This window comes from Hippocampus guttulatus, chromosome 16 (genome assembly GCF_054856545.1).
Source record: "Hippocampus guttulatus isolate MCC_2025c chromosome 16, RoL_Hgut_1.0, whole genome shotgun sequence".
In the NCBI taxonomy this organism is placed as follows: domain Eukaryota; kingdom Metazoa; phylum Chordata; class Actinopteri; order Syngnathiformes; family Syngnathidae; genus Hippocampus; species Hippocampus guttulatus.
Genome location: NC_141276.1, coordinates 12,874,082 through 12,894,366, shown reverse-complemented (window position 1 = coordinate 12,894,366; position 20,285 = coordinate 12,874,082). Strand labels below are relative to the sequence as shown.

At 40.7% G+C, this 20,285-nt stretch overlaps 3 protein-coding genes across 5 annotated transcripts; 2 read left to right on the top strand and 1 right to left on the bottom strand.

Annotated features, from left to right (window-relative positions):
* Window positions 1-104: 104 nt before the first annotated feature.
* Window positions 105-7,306, top strand: mfsd13al (major facilitator superfamily domain containing 13a-like). Its single transcript, XM_086133349.1, has 7 exons — window positions 105-462; window positions 560-874; window positions 1,169-1,585; window positions 1,668-1,822; window positions 1,913-1,996; window positions 3,390-3,533; window positions 5,962-7,306. Exons 1-7 carry the CDS (start codon window positions 295-297, stop codon window positions 6,101-6,103), a joined length of 1,425 nt encoding a protein of 474 aa, XP_085989475.1. The 5' UTR covers window positions 105-294; the 3' UTR covers window positions 6,104-7,306.
* Window positions 7,268-11,171, bottom strand: LOC147193243 (immunoglobulin superfamily member 6). 3 transcript variants are annotated; one of them, XM_086133352.1, is made up of 7 exons: window positions 11,076-11,171; window positions 10,868-10,991; window positions 10,665-10,753; window positions 10,077-10,177; window positions 9,941-9,988; window positions 8,524-8,637; window positions 7,268-8,446 (listed from the first exon to the last, which is right to left on the bottom strand). In XM_086133352.1, exons 1-7 carry the CDS (start codon window positions 11,128-11,130, stop codon window positions 8,393-8,395), a joined length of 585 nt encoding a protein of 194 aa, XP_085989478.1. In that variant the 5' UTR covers window positions 11,131-11,171; the 3' UTR covers window positions 7,268-8,392. The 3 variants fall into 3 exon arrangements, with proteins under 3 accessions (XP_085989478.1, XP_085989476.1, XP_085989477.1); XM_086133350.1 differs by having other exon boundaries at window positions 10,665-10,991; XM_086133351.1 differs by having other exon boundaries at window positions 8,524-8,634; window positions 10,665-10,991.
* Window positions 11,172-12,598: 1,427 nt separating this feature from the next.
* On the top strand, window positions 12,599-19,566 carry LOC147193242 (ER lumen protein-retaining receptor 2). The gene is made up of 5 exons (XM_086133653.1): window positions 12,599-12,867; window positions 14,356-14,456; window positions 14,644-14,802; window positions 15,059-15,311; window positions 18,654-19,566. The coding sequence occupies exons 1-5, from the start codon at window positions 12,777-12,779 to the stop codon at window positions 18,686-18,688; spliced, it is 639 nt and encodes a 212-aa protein (XP_085989779.1). The 5' UTR covers window positions 12,599-12,776; the 3' UTR covers window positions 18,689-19,566.
* The last annotated feature ends 719 nt before the right edge of the window (window positions 19,567-20,285 follow it).

Genomic DNA, 20,285 nt, shown 5'->3' with positions numbered 1-20,285 from the left:
ATTCGTGAGGACCAGTCCGAGTAAAAAAGCGATGCGTTTCGTCCAATCAACACGCAGGCAAAATTTAAGTACCGCCTTCTTGATTTCTGTTCAAGATGCAAAATTCCTACAAGGGCGGAAGAACCACCTGACACAACCAGCCACGAACGCACTGCACTCTTTCGGTTTATCTTTCCGTACTTTGTATCGCTAAAAACTGAACAATGCGGAATCAAAGGTGAGTCGCACCGATAATTGATAGTTTGGACTGGAGAGTGTTACCTGGGCGCGGAAGCGAAAGGTGTGCGAGGCATTATGAAGCTGCCGCGACATTCGGTCAATTTGGGGCTCAACCCGGTGGCTCTGGCTTATTCCATGACCACTTTGGGATCTGTTATGATCAACAACCTATTCAGCTTCTATTACGTGAAGCTCTTCCTCAACAAGTACCGGATAGCCGAGGGAGCTTTCCACCAATCCCAAGTGAGTGTCACAAATGCATTAATGACAATATGCATACACGCCTTGTGTCAATATGTTTATCTCGATCGCATTCCAAATACGTTGTGCCTTTCCACAGGTGGTTTACATGCTGTGGAACGCCATCAACGACCCCCTCTTCGGATACCTGCAAGACAATTCCAAGGTGGCGTGCTGCTCTCAGCGACGTCTCTCCATTCTGTACGGCGCCCCCCTCTACTCGTTGGCCTTCCTCATCGCCTGGTTCCCGTGGCGAGCCTACACCCCTGGCGACTGGCTATGCACCGTCCACTTGATGGTTGCATTATGCGCCTTCGATGGCTTGCTCACTTTTGTGCTGCTGGCTCAGTGTGCCCTGTTCGCTGAGATTTCCAGCCACCATCAGAACCGACTGAGACTCATCAAGTACAACCAGGTACAGTCAGTGGAGGGATATGATATTTTCACTATGTATGTAGATATACTGTATATATATTGGGGACGGGGACAATATCATGATATAGTGATTTTGAGACAATTGATGCTTTGGTTGAAGGAAAAACGTCTTGAAACACATTTTGTCAATGTCAGAGAAATTCCACACTTGTTCCTTTGCAAATTCACATATTTACATTTTATTCAAAACCTAGCCTTTCCCTTTTTTAAAACGAAGGTATTTCTTGAAACCGGGAACCGGCATGTGCCTGATGGTTTATTTGCGATTTTCCAGGTGGCGTCGATGCTGGGTTCGTCAAGCGTGCTCTTCTGCGGCATGCTGTCCAAAAACATGGAGGACTTCCCAGCCTTTCAGGCCTTCGTCGTGATCATCGCCATTATAAGTTGCGTCTGCATGCTCTACACGGGCTTCCGCAGCCAGAGCCAGTTTGATGACAAATCGTCAGACGATTTTGACGACCCCACCTCACACGGCTCGACGTGTTCGGCCCCCTCAGTGAAAACGCTGACGTGGCAAATCCTCATCAACAGGGACTTCCGGCTCTTTGTGTTCATGAACTTTTTCCAGGTCTTCATGCTGGCTTTCTTCAGTAATTTTACTCTGATATTTGCCGAGCACTTGATTCCTCCTGATATGCTTTCACCAATGGCCAGAAGCATCATGTACGGCGCGGGATTCATTTGTCCTCAGGTTGGAGCTTAAGCACTTACAAGATTATTTTTTCCTATCTGAGTGTTATTTTAATTTTAAGATAATTTTACGTCCACCCCAGTTGTTGGTGTTGAGCTGTGACAGACTTCTGCACAGCCTTGGCTACTACAGAATCATCCTGTACACCTTCTACCTGGAGGTCTTGATGGGGGCATTTATGCTCGCGCTTGGTGCTCAGAATTATCGAATTCTGGCATTATTCCTCACCCTGAGCATGTAAGAGAGTCGACGAGTTTTCAACCCTTTTTTTTTTTAATCCATGAAAATGTTTGCCAGTTTGCTGATAAATTGTCGTCTTCTCTACAGGGTCATGGTGCAAGCAACCTTCAGTCTGTTCGGCTTGCCTCTCGCAGATATCATCGACACCGACATGCAGAAATACAAGCGCAGGTAAACAAGAGGCTGCTACGCGCCCGGTCGTGTGATACAGGTTAACAGCAAGGTCGTTTTGTTTTCCTGAAAAGTAATGATTTTGGCAAGGGAAAAAAAAATCCCATTCCACACGACCAATCAATGTGGTGACAGTGGAAGAGCATTTGATTATTGACGAAATTGGATCGTTTGCCATGGTCAAGTTGCAACTCACAGTTTTAAAGGGCCTGGGTCCATCTCTGTCGGACTTCTTTTCTGTAATTGTTTACCTTGAGTAATCCATATGTTAATGATTTGCAAAGTTAAAATAAAAACTCAATATGTTGGCTTTGGTGGAACTTACAAACCAATGTATCATTCTTGTAATGCGCTTGTACTTACAGTGCTGCACTTTTCAAAAGGGTGTAAAGTTTCTGGTCCATGTAACCCTACTTATTTATAATTTATTTTGTTTGTTTACTAATATTTAGTCCCACTTGTAATGAAGGAATTTTAATAAATTAATGTAAATTCAAATAAACGATTTCGGGGGTGGCCCAGTGAACAGCTGGTTATAACGTCCGCCTCACACTACAGAGTTCAAATCTGGGCTGGCCGTTTGTGTGTGGAGTTTGCATGTTCTCCCCATGCCTGCGTGGGATTTCTCTGGGTACTCCGGTTTCCTCCCATATTACAAAAACATGCATGGGAAGTTAATTGGACACTATGTTGTCCCGAGGTGGGAATGGTTGTTGTTTGTCTAAGTCTAACCCCACCTACTGCACAAAGACGGCTGGGATCGGCTCCACCCCACCTGCGACCCTTGTGAGGATAATCGGATCATAAAATGCATGGGTGCATACAAATTTCTTTTAGTTTATTTTATTAGGCCAACGTATTTAGAACTCATTCTAACTTTTAGTTATTTTTATTTTTTTTAACTTACTTGGTTCCTACTTTTTACAAAATTGATTTTGAATTACTCCGTAGTGCTTGTATTTTAATGACATGTTTCCATCCATTTTCTGAACCGCTTCATCGTCACAAGGGTCAGGGGTGCGTGCTGGAGCCTATCCCAGCTGTCTTCGGCCTGTAGGCAGGGGACACCCTGAACCGGTTGCCAGCCAAACTCGGGGCACACAGAGACGAACAACCATCCGCACTCACACTCACATCTAGGGACAATTTGGAGTGTTCAATCAGCCTGCCATGCATGTTTTTGGATGTGGGAGGAGACCGGAGTACCCGGAGAAAACCAACGCAGGCCCGGGGAGAACATGCAAACTCCACACAGGGAGGCCGGAGCTGGGATTGAACCCACAACCTCTGCACTGTGAGGTCGATGCGCTTAACCACTGGACCACCGGGCCGCACATGCTTCCATACGCAGTTACACAGTTTCCAAATGACAACCGGTATGGTATGTTTGCAGCTCCCCTATGTCGTCCATGGTGTTTGGGACCAACGCCCTGTTCACCAAACCTGCTCAGTCTCTGGCCCCAATGTTAGTGATTAACATTCTCAACCAGTTTGGCTATGAGCACCTGAAGGATGCTGGAAGGGACGTAAATCCAAGGTAAATACAGCGTCTTGCCCCTCCAAGTTTTAAACAAACACTTGGAGCTAATAAGAGTGCTTGTGTTTATTGTGATTCTCCCTCGAGTTATGCTTATTGTGTATTTAATGATGAATGTGCAGTGTTGGCTTTCTGAAAGTTTCACAATGTTTGACCGGAAAACACTACGTGCTATAAATCGTACTGGGTTTTCTCACGCAAGTCAAGGTCAATGTCATCAAAAACTTGAAATTGTAGAATTTCACTGCATGTGCTACTGCTGTATAGCAGAAAAATGCACAATTTAAAGGCCAAAGTTCTCACACCGCTGAGCGTCCTCTCCAAAAAAAAAATCATTTTGTGGTCAGATGGAGTGGCAGTGGAGTTACAAATAGAGTTAAATTTGGCAGTACAAGACCCTCCCTCGAACTGAATATCATCGACAAATAAGATTATGTCTACAGAATTTTTGCCAGAGGGTGGCAATGTTATTCGACCTGAAAGTTACAATTATTAAAGGCCAATAACTTCTTAAATCTACTTGACTGGAAATTTCTCAATCAAGTCTCCAAACTTTGGTCTTTGGTTTTGAGCAAAAAAATGAACAGTTTGACAACCCAGCCCATAAAAGCAAGTGACTTGAAGTTTCTCACACAAGTCCTGCTCATTTTGCCTGTATAGTTTTCTCAGATGCTGGTGGAGTTATGAAGTTGACAGTTAAAACTTCTAAATCACATCCGGTACAAAACCAAATGAGCAGGTTGCAAGACCCTTGAGAAACGTTCAGTCCACTTGACCATGAAACGATCAAGCACCGAGAAATGTTCATTTTTAAAGGACCTCACACACACCGATCTCCCTTTTGAGCGCAGACGACCAGAGGCTGAAATTAGCATTTTGAGAACACAAAATGTGCTTTTAAATGATCTGATTATTCTACACTATGTATAATTATGTGTCCATTTAATAATGGATTTACTTGAGCATTCAGAGTGGGCGAAGTATATGTTCCAACGACCATATTTTTGCACTATAAGGCGCACCTAAAAGCATTCAATTTTCCCAAAAGCCGACAGTGCGCCCTATAATCCGATGCGCCTTATATATGTTGTCACAGTCTCTTTCTATTCCCCATTGAGTTGTTTCCCTGTTAGTGTGTTCCGATGCCATGTAGTGGTGATTATTAGCAGGAACCAATTGTAACCTAAAAGGGTTCTGCCGTGCACTAAGTGACATCTGCATTCCCCAACACACTCAAATACCTACTTTGTGAGACCTGCGCAGCCAGAATGAAACGAAGATCATACTAAAAGCATAATTAACTGACTATACCAGGGGTGTCAAACATACGGCCTGGGGGCTGGAACCGGCTCGCAAGGAGGTTTGATTAGGCCCGCAGGATAATTTAAAAGTGAAAAAATGCATAAAAAACATGGAATGAATATTTTAATAAGGTGCAATTCATGGAGTATCCGCTAGGGGGACACACTGTTTTGATCAGAGTAAAAGACAACGTTTTGATCAGAGAAGAAGACAACAGCAGACACTATCAAGGATGTGAATACGTTATTCTTTACACATTTAAGAGCACTCTCCTTGGTTTGTAAGGTGTCGGCAGGGATTAAATTTTGATTTTATATGCACAGGTGTAAATGGTTTAAAAATTCCTTTCTTTATAAATCTCGTTTAATCTTAAAATACATTACTGGTACGATATTTTTCAATGCCATATTACTTGTTAAAGTTTTGTGTCTTTGTACAATCAGTGCACATTTGCTGAAGGAAATCTAAGGTGCTTCATGAAATGTTTTGTAAAATATATTTTCATTAAATTTCAACATTCTCCTAATATTATTGTGCTTCTCTAGACCAAAACAAAGGAAAGACATTATTTTGGTTGTTTATAGCAGAGTATGGTATCATTTTAATGGTCCGGCCCACTTGATATCTACCGAGGCCGTATGTGGCCCACAATGTGAAATGAGTTTGACACCCCTGGACTAAACGAAGGAAGAAGGAGCCAAGCAACCCCTCGAAGGATATTTAGCCCCTTGTGAATGTGATCCCATGATGTTTGTGTTCCTTTTTGTTGAATCAATTCATTTTCATAACTTTAGCCTTTCATTTATTGTTTTGTAATGCCATATGTACTGACATGTTTCATGTCCGTGTTTGTGACCAGTTCTGATGGCTTTTTTTTTTTTAAAACAGCTGCAGCGGTTGTGAAGGCTCTATATAAATAAAGCTGTATTGTATTCCCTTTAGTGTAGCTCTAGTGGATGCATAGAGCAACTGCAGCCATGATTGTAGCTTCTATTCTATGCGCCCTATATACGAAAACCGTTTTAAAATAGACCATTCATTGACGGTGCACCTTATAGCGCAGAAAATACGATACAAATGCGTATAACTAACCATGCGCACAAATTGAAGCCTGTCTCCTTTGCAGAGCCTTGGAGAGCCTCCACAGCGTCATGTTCTACTTGGTGTGTGTGGTGCCCATGTGCGTGGCTGCCGTTCAGGTCCTGGCTTGGAGGCCCTTCTCCATTCGGAACAGTCACACTGTGGACAGCAAGTACATTGACAGCTAGAAACAATACAGAGGAAGAGGGCTCTCCTCAATTTGGCCAAATAATTGCGGAGAATTGATGATCACTGGCTATTGTAAATGAGTATTTTCAAGATCGTCCCGGGTTATAATGATGGGGAACCTGTAATTTATCTTCTTGTGAAGATGTGCGACTCTTAAAAATGACACATATCCAACATTTGAGTTAGATCAAATGTTTGAGAAGAAAACAAAATAAAAGGGAAAGTCTGTTGACTTTTGTGACAGTTGAACCAGTTGGCTTATTAATGAGCCTTATGATTTCCAGTCCAAACCATTCCGTTGATGCTCGTTGACTTCCAATTTGTTCTAAGTTCAAAACAGGCCATCAGGTCAACGGAATTCATTCATTCCAAGCTCATCTTAAAGCCTTTGACTGTACAGGCAGCTTTTTAGGTAACATTTTAACATTTCGGACTGTCATACAAGCGCCAAGAGAAGTTAACCATTGTATGATAAAAGTCAAATAAAGAGGCCGGACTCAGAAAACAAACGGGAGACAATTTGTTGGAAAGCTTCTTTGGTCGTTTCCGTACAAATGGTTTCGACTTTTTGCATTCAAGCACATGCTAGTTAGTGTACCCGAGCGTCTGCTTGATATTTCTTGATACGGTTAATTCACTGTGTCGCTCATATTGGTGGGCAGCTTCACCTTCTGTCTTGGCAAAAAAAAAAAAAAAAAAACTTTTGGCGTTAATCCGTTCCGTGCTCAATCCTTTTTTTGTTCTTTCCTTTTCACAGTTCGGGGAAAACCTTGATTTTCAACAGCCGGTATAATTAGGGCATGTTGAACATGCAAGTCAACAGGTTCTGCCGGTTGCTTGTTAACGCTTTCGTGTGTGTGTGTGTGTGTGTGTGTGTGTTTCCATAAGCTGATTAATCGTAACCATTTACTGTACTTGTATATCTCAGAAAAATGCAACTAAACAACTACTGTATTTCAATGTTTGAAATGATTCCATTTTTATAAGGACTGTAAGCAAATGCTGGTTTTTATTGTTTTCTATGCCATGGTTGTGCGTAATGAGGGTTTCCCAGTGTGCCTTGTACACTTAGTCCATTGCGGTTCCGTACTGGATAATGTAATGTAATGTGCCTTGTTTGACATGTAGAATGATCAACTCTCTGGCCAAATGACGAGCACAAGTTGGGTTTAGTCTTTTATTAAAAAATAGGTTACTCTTCACGTCTTTGCTTGCGTTTCTCCCTACAGTGGCACTCTCTTCCTGCTGACATAGGTACAATGAAGTCTACAAGTATGAGGTTTTTCAAATGAACAGTCAAAATACCTTATTGGCCCGAATATAAGATGGTGTTTTTTGCATTGAAATAAGACTGAAAAAGTGGGGGTCGTCTTATATTTGGTGTCTAGACATTATACCCATTCACGACGCTAGATGGCGCCAGATATCATTGAAGCGAATGCTGAACTTAACTCCCCAGGCCAAAGTGAACCCCTGCCACGAAGAATAAAAATAAAAATAGCGGTAGCACGAAGAAGAAAAATAAAAAATAGTGGTCAGAAGGAAAAGAGAAGAAAATAATAGAAGAGATAACAGAAAAGGGAGAAACGTAGTGACAATCTGGAGAAAAGTGGGTCGAAGATCGGCTAGGTTAACCGGCAGCTGAGGAGAAGTTATGATGTAATTTACATTTCAAAAACCAGAAGCCATTCATTTACGAATGTGATTGCACTTTAGATTTGAATGAGGCAAAATAACATGCTTTTTCTCTCAAATATATTATAATCATTTGTTTCAGATGTACTGTAATTATTTTCTGTATAAAAATTAATTTGGTGTTCAAAAAGTATTTCTTCAAACTTGAGTCTTGAAAAAAAGGGGGTCGTCTTATCATCAGGACCGTCTTATATTCGGGCCAATACGGTATGCGATTGAAACATTGGCTTCCAGCTTTAACTTTAAATGTTATGTCTCCATTCCCAGGAAACTATTTAAGGAGAAGTGAAAATAAAACTTGTGTCCTCAGCAATTATCAAATATAAACACGAGACTTCCTCTGAGGTTTTATGTTCATGGCAGACTGGCTCCAATGCTTCCATGTTTTGCAACTGCTCTATTAAGGTGTCATGTTCGCATATGAAAGTGAAATTAGAAAGTCTGTCTACTTTCTGTCTTGCCACATTCACTAATTGTCATGACATCTCCCAGCCCTAGGAATGCATTGTTCAGTGTTATTTTCGTCTCCAGTCCAATGCAGATCAATAGACGTAAAAAATAAAATAAAATACTGTACAGCACACGCCGCCTTCTTACACATTTTGATAAATGTCATCAGGTGCACGATTTAACTCGGCAGCTGTCACCTGCGAAACAGAATGGCACGAAAAAGTCTCATTAGAATAATGTGCATAACTCGCATGCTTGACACAAGAAAGTGTACCTCAAGCGGCGCAGGGTTTCTTTTCGCCGTCTGTTTGCTTCTCTTCACGTCCCGTCTGTGGTGCATCTCTTGCAGCACATCGCGGAATATCCTGCTTTTGTTTGTGTTTTTCTGCTTCACAGCCAAAGGAAATAAATGCGTGATGAGGTGTCTTTTATTGCGCTGAAGTCACATGTACACCGGAGAGCCCATCTCCAGACTTTTTTTTTTGGTGTCTTCTAATGCACTTGATTCAAATGAAACATCTCAAACAGGCTGGAGAGGGTCTCTCGGGGAACACATTTGGCATCAACAGAGTTGAATGAAGCTCCCTTGCTGGGCCTGGTTCCGGCTTTGGAGGACAATCGGAGGCAGAAAGTGTGACGACTGGTCAGTGATGTCAATCATTTGCTGTATCACTCCCAGGAAAAGTCATAGCATAGCATAGCATAGCACGCCCCAGCAGCCTCTCATTGACCTGTTAGCTTTGGCTTCCGGAGTTTTGTTGAAACTGTTCGAATGTCCAAAACTGGGCAAACGGGCAGAGCAACAACATGCCAAGCAAGGAAACTTCGATCAGCCGAGGATTCAGAGACGTTACGGAATTTGCAATATTTGTGCTCAACGTTAAATTCATGAACACTTTCTGATTTGTAATTGATTGTCCACCCCGTCCAGACTGCCCAAGAAAACACTTCAAATGATGAGTGTTGAGAGTAACAGTATGTTACGAATACTGGAAGTCATACTAACAATGGCCGTGGCAAACAGCGGCTTGTTTACAGTGCTAATGCTAGCTTAGTAATGCTAGCTTAGTATTGCTAGCGCTGCTGTTTTCTTGAAGCTGGACAGCATTCTCTGAGCCATTTTATCACAACTAGGCACTTTAATACTTTCATGCCATGATGAATGGGCATTTTTGAGAATTTTAAAACCGCAAACTGTAACAATAAATTGTAGGTGGATGAAACAAGTGGCTTAGTTTTTGAACAGCTATAGGCGGCGAGCGTGAGATCCTGGGAAATAAATATGCTTAGCATCACACTACGGACCACCTCCAGATTATGATTTGTCAAACTAACATACTGTCATCTTTCGTTGTATGCACGCTGTTTTACTCTGACCGACTAGGTTCCTCATCTGCTCTGGGTCTGCTATGGCAAATGAGACCTTAAAAATCTGTCGGGCAATCACGGCCTGTCATGCTTGCTCACCCGTTTCCCTCCCCCCTGCACATTTTCTCACGACCATCCTGTTCTGTCCATCGCCGCGGCCGCTGTGAACATCTTGCAAATGTCGCCTTAGTGAAAAGAAGCGGTGGTGTAACGCAAACATTGCTTCCTGTTCTGTTTTTTTCCCCCCTTAAAACCTTTACTCTGAATTATTCACAAATGAAAGCTCCCAAATGACAAACACGTAAAAATAGAAAAGAACTGACCTTGTCACTTTTGGAGATTTGTCTACAGTTGCATATGTTAAGGCCATACTGAAATCCACACAGACACATGAGGTTACAAATTGTGTATTTGTTCTGTCAGAACGTCAAAAGCGACTTATTATGGAGTGTAAGTTACCTTCTTTTGAATGATAAGCGTCACTGTTGCGGAGCTGTAGAGGGCCAAGACGATGAATGTTAACCACAACAGAACATGACCCACCATGAGTTTTGTCTTTTCTGCAAGTATAAGGAAACTTATTTCATCACTTCTGCATAAGGGGGAAACCCAACTTTGGGCAAGATGGCGTGTGATACTTGATGGATCCGTGTTTTAACATCAAACGGCCCCCTCTCCTCAATGTCCACATCTTATGAGTGTCACGAAAATCGATTTCTATTGGAAAATTGGTTTTGATTTGATATATGTGAGTGCATCGAATCGAAGCTAAATCAAATCGATCCGCTTTAAGAGGTATAGTTCTTGAATCAGATTGAAGCCCATATATTGAGATACGTATCAAAACTCACACGCACAAACATATTCATATATATATATACACACACATAAGTGTGTGTGTATGTTGCATATATCTAATAGAGAAGGGATTTTCTTTTTAAAAAATCGGATGAATCAAACAGATGAATTGATCAATATAATCAATATAAATAATTGTTAGTTGCAACCCTAAAGGAATGTTACTTCTTTTTTTTTTTACTTCCTTACCCTTTACAACAAGAGTCGTTCCCAGTCCAACATGCTGAGCGCCAGGTGCCGGTTCTCTCCACGACGTGGCAGCACAGAAGTAAATCCCGCTGTCGTTGGCGTTCAGGGACATAATTTGTAAAGTGGCCCCGTGCAAGATGTACTTGTGATGGTTGTGTGCCAAGTTGAGACGGCCGTGCGATCTGCGCTCAAAAACGAACCACCTGTAGTGGAGCCTTTCGGATGAGCAGTTGGGGCGGACGCTGCACTGGATCATGGCGTCTTGTCCCAGTTCGCGCCAAATGACGCTCCTTGGCTGTAACAGGCAGCCGTCGGGTTGTGCCATTCCTGATGGAATACATGGACACATTCAAATACGGTCAGTAAAACAGATAAGTGTGTATGATATGTGTGTAAAGGTCAAGCCCATACCTTTTGGTGGCAACCAGGTGAGAGAAATGAGAGAAAGCCAAAACAATGGCACCATGTCGGTGGACTAACAGTGAATGATCTCATGATAGTGTGAACCAGGCGATGGAAATGGTAAATTCCATTTACTCAACTCCGCTGGCTTCCTTCCTCTTTCCTCCCAGGCAGCATGTCTTTGCAACATAACTGACATGATGCTGGAACGCACTGCCCAAATGTAATGCGTAAATTCATTCACCTGTTCTTGGAAGGTAGAAGAAGGGATTGCCCAATTAACAGTCAAATATATTTTATTTCCTAATATGCACTGTGAAAAAAAATTGCAAACAATTGTATCGTAAATCAACTTTCCCCAGTGAAATGACTAGAAATGACAATCTCTTCAGGCTCCCGCAAAAAATATTTTGTAATGTATTGTACTTTATAAAAACAAAACAAAAAATTCAAATATAATGTAAAGAATCAAATGGTTTGTTCATCAGAATTCATTGTGACGGTATGACTCCTTCTGCTGTGCACGCCTTGGCCACTTGGGAGCAATATGCTACAGATACATCCAAAGAAGAGTTTCACAACTAAACTTTGGAAACTGTGCAGAGATTGGTCCTTTTTTGCAAAGCATAAAGAAAATATACCTTTGAATATAGTTAGATTGTCTGTTTTGTGTTCGCTTAAAAGGTCATAACACCCCTACACTGGTGCTCTTCATTATCCCTCCTATGACATTTATAAGTACAGTATTTGTTAGCATGACCAGTAAGCTAATTGGACTTTTCTAAGGCAAAACTTCATGGTTGTTTTAAGTACCTAATGTGTAATTCTCAATGATTTTTATTTAGTTTGACTTTAAACTTAAACTCTGACGAACAATAAATTGTTTTTTTTTAAAGTGCTGCTTGTTATGAAGTGGGTTGTGTTGAGTTCACAGCGGAATGACGGATCGTATCTCGAAAAATTTATATATCGGCACTAGTATGACCTTTACTTGAAGACTTAAATTTGAATTGACTACATGTTAACTAATTAAGTAATGTGTATGGAATGTTCATCCATTCATCCATTTTCTGATCTGCTTATCCTCACAAGAGTCACGGGGCATGCCGGAGCCTAACCCAGCTGTCTGGGCAATAGGCGGGGGACACCCCTGAACTGGTTGCCAGCCAATCGCAGGGCACACACAGACGAACAACCCTCCGCGCTCACACTCACACCTAGGGAAAGGACAATGGATTTTTTTTTGGAATGTTTTTTTTTAAAGACGGAAAAAAATATTTAAAAAAACATTCTGAAAAAAATATTTAATGAAACAGAAAATTCAAAAACTGTATTCAAAACAATAAAACAATTTTTGAATGAAATTCGCTCCGGTACTAAAAAGGGAGATATTTTACTTTAATTTCAGTTTGACTGGTCCCTGGTCCCACCCGGGTGTGATGTTACTCACTCAGTTCCTGGACGTCGCTTGTTGCCTTGTCAGTCAAAGTTCCTGTCCAATCGCAAATCGTTTTCGTGTTGTGTTTACGCCCCCTTCCACGTCGACCTGCACACTCGCCATATTCTCAAACCGGAGTGCACCGCGCGATCGTTTGCTTGTTCAGTGAAACGGGACAATTCGGGCTCGCCAGAGATCACAAAAGGAGACTGTCGACCTTTTAGAGGAGGAAGTCAATTGAAGTTGACGTTTCGGCCGTAAACGTTGCCACCATGAACGTGTTCCGCCTGACAGGAGACCTTTCCCACTTGGCAGCCATCATCATCCTGCTCCTGAAGATATGGAAAAGCAGGTCGTGTGCTGGTGAGTTCAAACCACATTGGATCCATCTATTATATCATAAAAAGTAGCATATTGGTCAGGTGCAGGTGAAAAAAAAGATCACCTACTTGATTCGCTTGTTGAGCTAGCTGCTAACTTAGCTAGTGACCCACCATTCATTCATCTGAGGAAATGACTAGCACGCTGGACGTGCACAACTGATAATAACACCATCACAAAAACTGGACATTAACTTTAGTCACTGTTTTAGTGATGTTAATGTACATGCACTTTATACATTGATGAATAAGCGTTGAACCTGCTGGAGTAAACACATTTGCTAACCCGCGATTACTACGTGGCTACTATTTTCATCATTTTTGAAGTCGAATGTATACATAATTGCATAAGTTACAGGTCTACACTTTCTAATTTTGCATCTTGTGCTGCTGTTTTTTTTTCTTTAATAACATTCTCTTCACACGCCGATCGTTTGAGGTTCGATTTTCGATTTTTTTTGTCTGGCGTCTGACGTGGCGCTCTCGAAGGCGCTACGGAAGTAGCTAGTAGCCTAGCCTAACACGCCACCTCGCTCTTTACGTTGTCAATAAACGAACGACGTTGATTTCTAATCAGTCAGAGACGTTCACAACAAAGTGTGCTGTTCGGTTGCACCATAATAGATCATTGTTGTTGAAAATGGGCTTCTGATTTCTGACCTGACAAGTGAAAAAGTTTTGTCTAGTAACAGCGAGTAGGAGCGAATTGTCAATTCTTTTTTTTCTTTCAAATTCACCGTTTAGGTGGACATTTTATAAGAGAGATCCTAAAGTAGTTTATTTTAAAGAAGTCTCACACAATATATATATATATATATATATATATAAATAATATATACATCGTCGGACATACAGCATAATTGCCCAAGTCGTTTTTCAATCTTCAATACCTGTACACCATTTTTAGAACTCACATTGGTCTTTTTTTAAATTGGGTGTTTTTCCTTTCGCTTACTTACCCATTTTGAGATTTTTGTCTATCTATCTATCTATCTATCTATCTATCTATCTATCTATCTATCTATCTATCTATCTATCTATCTATCTATTAATTATGATATGTGGCAGACTATATACAAAACCCAGTGGATGTATTTATTGTGTTACTCCTTTTTGGAAGGTAGGCGTCTTATCAGCCTCCCTCTTCTGGTAACCCTGAACATTTTTGGCTTCAGGTGGGTCCTTTTAACAAAGGGTGCCACCACGATATATGCCAACACCAGATACACGTTAAGGCATGAAACCTCACCCTTGATCTATTTGAAGCCCCTTTTCAAAGCATGATGAGCCAAAATCAAGATCCACGAAAGGATGCACAGAGGAGTCTGGACTGTGGTCATTATTACATCCCTAATTCCATGAGGAGGCACTGCTCATGAGGTGTTGTTTTGAATGATGTTTCCAATCACTGCAGTTAACTCTTGTCTTACCATGTACATGATAGTCAACACCATTGTGCTTGTTTGCGAAGGTATCTCTGGAAAGAGTCAAATCCTCTTTGCGATTGTGTTCACAACACGCTACTTGGACCTGCTCACCTCCTTCATCTCGCTCTACAACACGTGCATGAAGGTAAGGCGCACAAACAGTCCGTTTCATATTGTTTGCAAACAATGGGCGGCAGGTAGAAAGTGACTGAGTACTGCTGATGTGAACAGGAAACAATGACAAAAAAAAAGTTTTGTTTCCTGGTTTCCAGCGATCTAGGCTAAGGTGTGCCAGCGTGCACTAGAGCTAATTCTACGCTTCACCTCTCTAGGTGATCTACATCGGCTGCGCGTACGCCACCGTCTACTTGATCTACGCCAAGTTCCGGGCCACCTATGACGGCAATCACGACAGTTTCAGGGTGGAGTTCCTGGTGGTCCCTGTCGGGGGTCTGTCTGTGCTCATCAATCATGACTTTTCCCCCCTTGAGGTGTGTTTCAGTGGGAGTGCAATACAGTTTTAGTTTTTTTAATATATAAATATAACAACTCATCTGCAGAATAAATTGTATATTTGGGGGCGCTAATATAACACTACTTTAATATTAGACAGTGCTTTGGCCTGAACTTGAAACCAGCAAATATCAGAGGATCGGTTCCCCTTCAACAATGTCAATCTGAGAAAAGTGAATCGCAAGTGTGCGTGGAACACGTGTATCTCTATGGGTGTTATGTGTGTGTTTTCAGATCCTGTGGACGTTCTCCATCTACCTGGAGTCAGTGGCCATCCTGCCGCAGCTCTTCATGATCAGCAAGACGGGCGAGGCGGAGACCATCACCACCCACTACCTGTTCTGCCTGGGCCTGTACCGAGCCCTCTACCTCTTCAACTGGATCTGGCGCTTCTACTTTGAGGGCTTCTTTGACATGATCGCCATCGTCGCCGGCGTGGTCCAGACGATCCTCTACTGCGACTTCTTCTACCTTTATGTCACCAAAGGTTGGTTTTCCCGCCCTTACCGCCTCATTGTTAAGAAGTGCATCACTGACAAAAAGTCATTCAGAAAACAATGACAATAATTTCCTCATACGTTGTATCTTGGGGTACATACAGCCTGTTGGGGGGGGGGGGAAATCTTATGATAAGCGGTCATAATATTTCCTGATTTCTTATTTCTTGGTGGGGGGCGCAATTTTACATAATTGAAGTTGCGATTTTAAGAAACAAATTGTCAACCTTTTAAAATAATGGCCTAGTTCATGTTTTCACACCGCCCAATTATTATTATTTTTTGCCTTAACATCTCCTCATGATGATTTGCCACCGCTGCTAAAATCAACTCCATCCTCAGTTAAACAGGTCATTCAATTCAACCCTTGAAATAAAAATATTAATAAATACCAGTACAATATAATCAGCAATCTTTTTTTTTTGTGTTTTCTGAAAAAAACACATGGGCCATTATTTTTGGAAGGTGACTTTTTTTTTTTTTTTAAAAACTAGAAAAAAAGACTAAATAGCATGAGATTAAAATTTAATGGAACTAATCCGGTAATCTTCTTCATTGAAGTAATTGCAAGAAAAAATATATGATAAAGTCTGAAGGAAAAATGTGGAATATTTTGAGAGTAAGATGAAAAAAGAAATAAAGGGGCCAATACAAAGTAATTTAACAAGAACAAATTGTAAAATTAATATGCGATTCAAACAATAATTTTAAAGCATCAACATCAAAGTATTACAAGATCAGAGAAGTTGTTATTTTACAAGAAAAGAGTCTGAATGTCATGAGATTGAAGTGCTACTTCTAACATTTATACATAAATACACATTTACATCTTTATATGTTGGTTAAAATTAGAAAATATATCATTTAGGTTCAACCATTTTGACATACTTTGCACTCTTGATACTACAGCATTATTCACTTTATCAAAAAAAAATCCAATTTGACTGTGCAATACAACTAATTAACTCTTGAAATATTATGTCGTCCTGTGAAAAAAGACTGCATTTCTTGCATAACCTATCTTAATATTTTTGTACATTCTGATTTGTTTGTTTTCCATGAGTGAGCTTGAGCTTGCGTTCTACAAAATGGTGACCCAAAATGGATGACACATTTTGTGTCAGGGTTCAAGGGACAGAGTTTTAAAATGTGTTGATTTTTTCACAGTTCATGATTTAAAAGGAAAAAAGAACTAAACACAATTGATTTCAATACTATACAAATAAATATATGTTCTATCTCATCAATGTCATTTAAAAATAAATGTAATTCCCGGTGAAGTAATGGCGAATTATATTACATAGGGCCCACCTCATCTTAAAGAATGCGGACGTGTTGTGCCGCCATCTTTCTGCTACGGATAACCGAAGGAGACAAACTTGGCCAATCTGGTTCCTCAACATGATAACTTCAGCACGTGTAACAAATGCCATGACTTTACTGCGTTTCTTGAGGGACAAAGAGAAGTCGTTTGCGATCCGCCTTTGCTTGCACTTCCGCAGAATTTGGTGGTAGAGACATGCCAAGTGTCCATACCTGTCAACTCATACGGTTTAGCCATAGTTCATACGGATTTTATGGTGAATCTTACGTATATGGCCGTATCGCACAAATCATACGGATTCTGAAAATTGATTAGACATTGTATTATGGAGATCTACAATAAATATCATTGAAAATTTCGTGGTTTTTTTTCTGCCGTTATTTTGACATATAAAATGCTTTGGTATGTTATAAGGATTTTTTGCTCTTTATAAGGATTTTTTTGGTAGTTTATACAGGTTGGCGCTCCGAAAAGTTGACAGGTATGAGTGTCGTTTCTCAGCGGCACGTGCGCATGTTTCAAAATGCAAGCGCTTCAAAGCTTAGGGGGCGCATTCTATCAGTTCACCGCTAGAGAGCGCTAAATTCCACCCTATCTTTGAGGGATCATTTGTCATTTTAGTGAGGAGGGAGAATAATAATAATAATAATAATAATAATAATAATACATTTTATTTGTAAGCGCCTTTCAAGACACCCAAGGACACTTTACAATAACAAAAAACACAAAACAATAAGGGTTGAGATAAGTCCCCAAAGTCTTGTCGGAGTTGCGCCGTGGCGGATCCAGGGTGTCAGCAGGTCGATGTTCTTGTGTGGTCAGGATTTTCGGCACAGACTGACCTCTGTTCTTCTGAAAAGCCACCGACCGCAAACCCGCAGATGCCTCAAAGCAAACGTTGTATATGCAAGAGGCGTAATTGATGAAAAGGGAATTAGCGTGTCCAAATCCAATCGCTCCCAACTGAGCCGCTCGTGTTTCTGTCGGCCCGGTGACGTCTAGAAAGAATTTGCTGTGTCATTTCATAGAAATGTGACATTTCCCACCAAAATGCTTCTCACGTAGAACGCAAAGACATATTCTAACTTGCAATTCTTTGCCAGAGCACGCGAAAAAGTAAAATGCAATCGAAAAATGATGAAGTCATAGAAACACAAAATTCAAGTCATAATATGATTATAATTTTAACCGAAAAGGGTCTTCCCGTAAAAAAAGGAATATATATGTATATTCTTTTTTATTTACATTTTAAATACAGTCAAACTTCGGTTTTCGAACGTCTTGGTTCTCGACCAAATCGGTTTTCGACCAAAAATTTCGAGTTTTTTATGCCTCGGATGACGAACAAATTTGGGTTCTCGACCAAACTGAGCGCACTTGAATGCACCACTTGACTCCTCTCGCCTTCCTTACACGAGGAAATGACGCTTCCTCGTGTAGACGAGGAAGTGACGCTTCCTCGTGTCGCTTTCCATTGTGAGTGTTCAATAAACTTTTTTTTTTTTTTTAAAAAGAGCGTGTTTTCGAACAATTTCGGTTTTCGAACAGCCTTCTGGAACGGATTATGGACGAAAACTGAGGTTTGACCGTATTGCACTGTTTCACAGTGAAGAAAAGACTAACATTAAACGGATACGAGAAAATAATGTCATGAAAAATAAGTTGGAATTTGAAGTGTAAATATTAAGCGTTCCAAAAATGTAGTTGTCATGGTGTTACGAAAAAAATTGTAATTTCCGACTTTGAATCTTGTATTATTGTGACACCTTTTTGGGGTGAAAAATGTAATATTATGCGTAGTGGTGCACTGATACCAGGATTGTTCTTGGTACTTGGATTAAAAAAAAAAAAAAGCTCTGATACTAAACCAAAAACTCATGATCTGGGTCACTTGGTTTCAAACCATTGTATAGTTTCATGTGATTCCAAGAAAATCATCGCATCCTTTCCCAAAATGCTTCTCTTAATAATTCGACTCCCGCTTGCATGCTTTGTGTCTTGCTTTCAGTGTTGAAAGGCAAGAAGCTGAGCCTTCCGGCGTAAGACCCACGCGGAGTCCCCGTCAGCGGACCCGACCCGCCTGCGCCGAGATAACACCTCACGGCGCGGCGAGTCGACCGCCATTAAGAGGGGGGGAAAAAAACAAAACAAAACAAACACTTGAGAGTCTTCTTGCTGGCCGACGGCCGGCGGCGCACGGCAACCAACGCCGGAGCTGAACAAACGTCGCTCCAACAAGTTCACCATCACATTTGTGTGTTCAAAGTTTTTGCCTTAAACTTCGTTTTCATTGCTGGCCCAGTAGGAGAAAATGCTTTTTTTTTTTTTTTCTCCTCGCTCTTGCTCTTTCTCTCTCTCAACTCGTGAGGTGCATACACTTTATTTTTGCCATGTCCATTTTATTTTTTTTTAACAAAACTCACAAATAGGGCGACTCTCTGTAAGGAAATGCACAAATGTACAGTCTTACTAAAGCAAAAACAAACAAAAAAAGTGTACGAGTGCCTCATTGACAACCACATCCTCCTGCTCACCGTATTTTCCTTTTTTTCTCTCTCTCTTTTTGTATGCATATTAGTTCATACATTTCTCCTCTCTGGCAACTATTTTAAAGCCCAACAAATAGGTTTCCAATTGAAAGAAAAGTCCAAATCTTTTTTAGGAGGACAGAGTTAAGAGTTGGCTAAATGCCAGGCATCGTGTTGTTTTCGTTGTCACCACTTTGTCTGAATTGCAATCACGGTGTTTTGAAAGTGTCAAATTGTCTCATCGCGCTGATGAACAGCTGAAGAGAAACGCTGTCAAAATGGAATTGCAGTTGGCTACTTCTCCAGGGTTGGGATGCTTTTTGAATTCTTACTCTTTTTTATTTTTTATTTTGCATGATATCACCTCCATTAAAGATTTTATGAGAATCGCCACTGAGTGCTACGATGGATTTATTGATGGCACAAATACACAAACTTGGAAATATAAAAAATGTCAGGAATCAAATGTCAATTATAACCTTGATAACATTTAAGTTTGGTCCTGTCCATCATCTTGAAGTTAAAATAATTAACTTGAATAATTACCCTGATGATGTCACAACTTGATTGCACCACGATTAAGGGTTTCAAGGGAGAGAATTTAAAGTTGCACGGTAGTGTTTTAAACTACGGTAAAAGTTTTAAAATTGGGTGTTTCAAAGTAAAGGGTAGGGTTTCAAAATAGGGTTTTAAACCAGGGTTAGGGTTTCAAAGTTTTCCTATGAGGAATTGCTGTTAGGGTTTCAAATTCGGGCTTTAAGCTAGGGGTTGGATTTGAATTTTGGGTTTTAAACTGCCGTAAATTTCAAGGTATGGTTTTAAAACAGGGTTAGGATCTGAAAGTTGGATTAAACATGTTTCAAAGTAGAATTTTAAACTAGCGTTAGGGTTTCAAGGTAGGGTTTTAAACCAGGGGGAGTATTTGAAATTCGGCTTTTGAACTAGGGTTAGTCATTCAAATAAGGTCTTAAATGACGGTTAAGGCTTGAAATTAGGGATTTAAACTAGGCTAGGGTTTCAGAGATTTCAAACTAGTTGGGGCTTCAAAATAGGACTCGAAACGGGTTGGGGTTTTAAACTAGGATTTGGTTTTCAAGGTAGGGATTGTAAAC

Excerpts from the sequence above, each read along its gene's own strand:
- LOC147193242 (XM_086133653.1), top strand. The coding sequence starts at position 12,777 with ATGAACGTGTTCCGCCTGACAGGAGACCTTTCCCACTTGGCAGCCATC. Across the intron at positions 14,803-15,058 it reads ATGACTTTTCCCCCCTTGAG|ATCCTGTGGACGTTCTCCAT; the intron begins GTGTGTTTCAGT and ends GTGTGTTTTCAG. Across the intron at positions 15,312-18,653 it reads CTACCTTTATGTCACCAAAG|TGTTGAAAGGCAAGAAGCTG; the intron begins GTTGGTTTTCCC and ends TCTTGCTTTCAG.
- LOC147193243 (XM_086133350.1), bottom strand. The coding sequence starts at position 11,130 with ATGGTGCCATTGTTTTGGCTTTCTCTCATTTCTCTCACCTGGTTGCCA. Across the intron at positions 10,178-10,664 it reads AACGACTCTTGTTGTAAAGG|AAAAGACAAAACTCATGGTG; the intron begins GTAAGGAAGTAA and ends TTATACTTGCAG. Across the intron at positions 8,638-9,940 it reads AAATCTCCAAAAGTGACAAG|CAGAAAAACACAAACAAAAG; the intron begins GTCAGTTCTTTT and ends TTGGCTGTGAAG.
- mfsd13al (XM_086133349.1), top strand. The coding sequence starts at position 295 with ATGAAGCTGCCGCGACATTCGGTCAATTTGGGGCTCAACCCGGTGGCT. Across the intron at positions 463-559 it reads GAGCTTTCCACCAATCCCAA|GTGGTTTACATGCTGTGGAA; the intron begins GTGAGTGTCACA and ends GCCTTTCCACAG. Across the intron at positions 1,823-1,912 it reads TTATTCCTCACCCTGAGCAT|GGTCATGGTGCAAGCAACCT; the intron begins GTAAGAGAGTCG and ends TCTTCTCTACAG.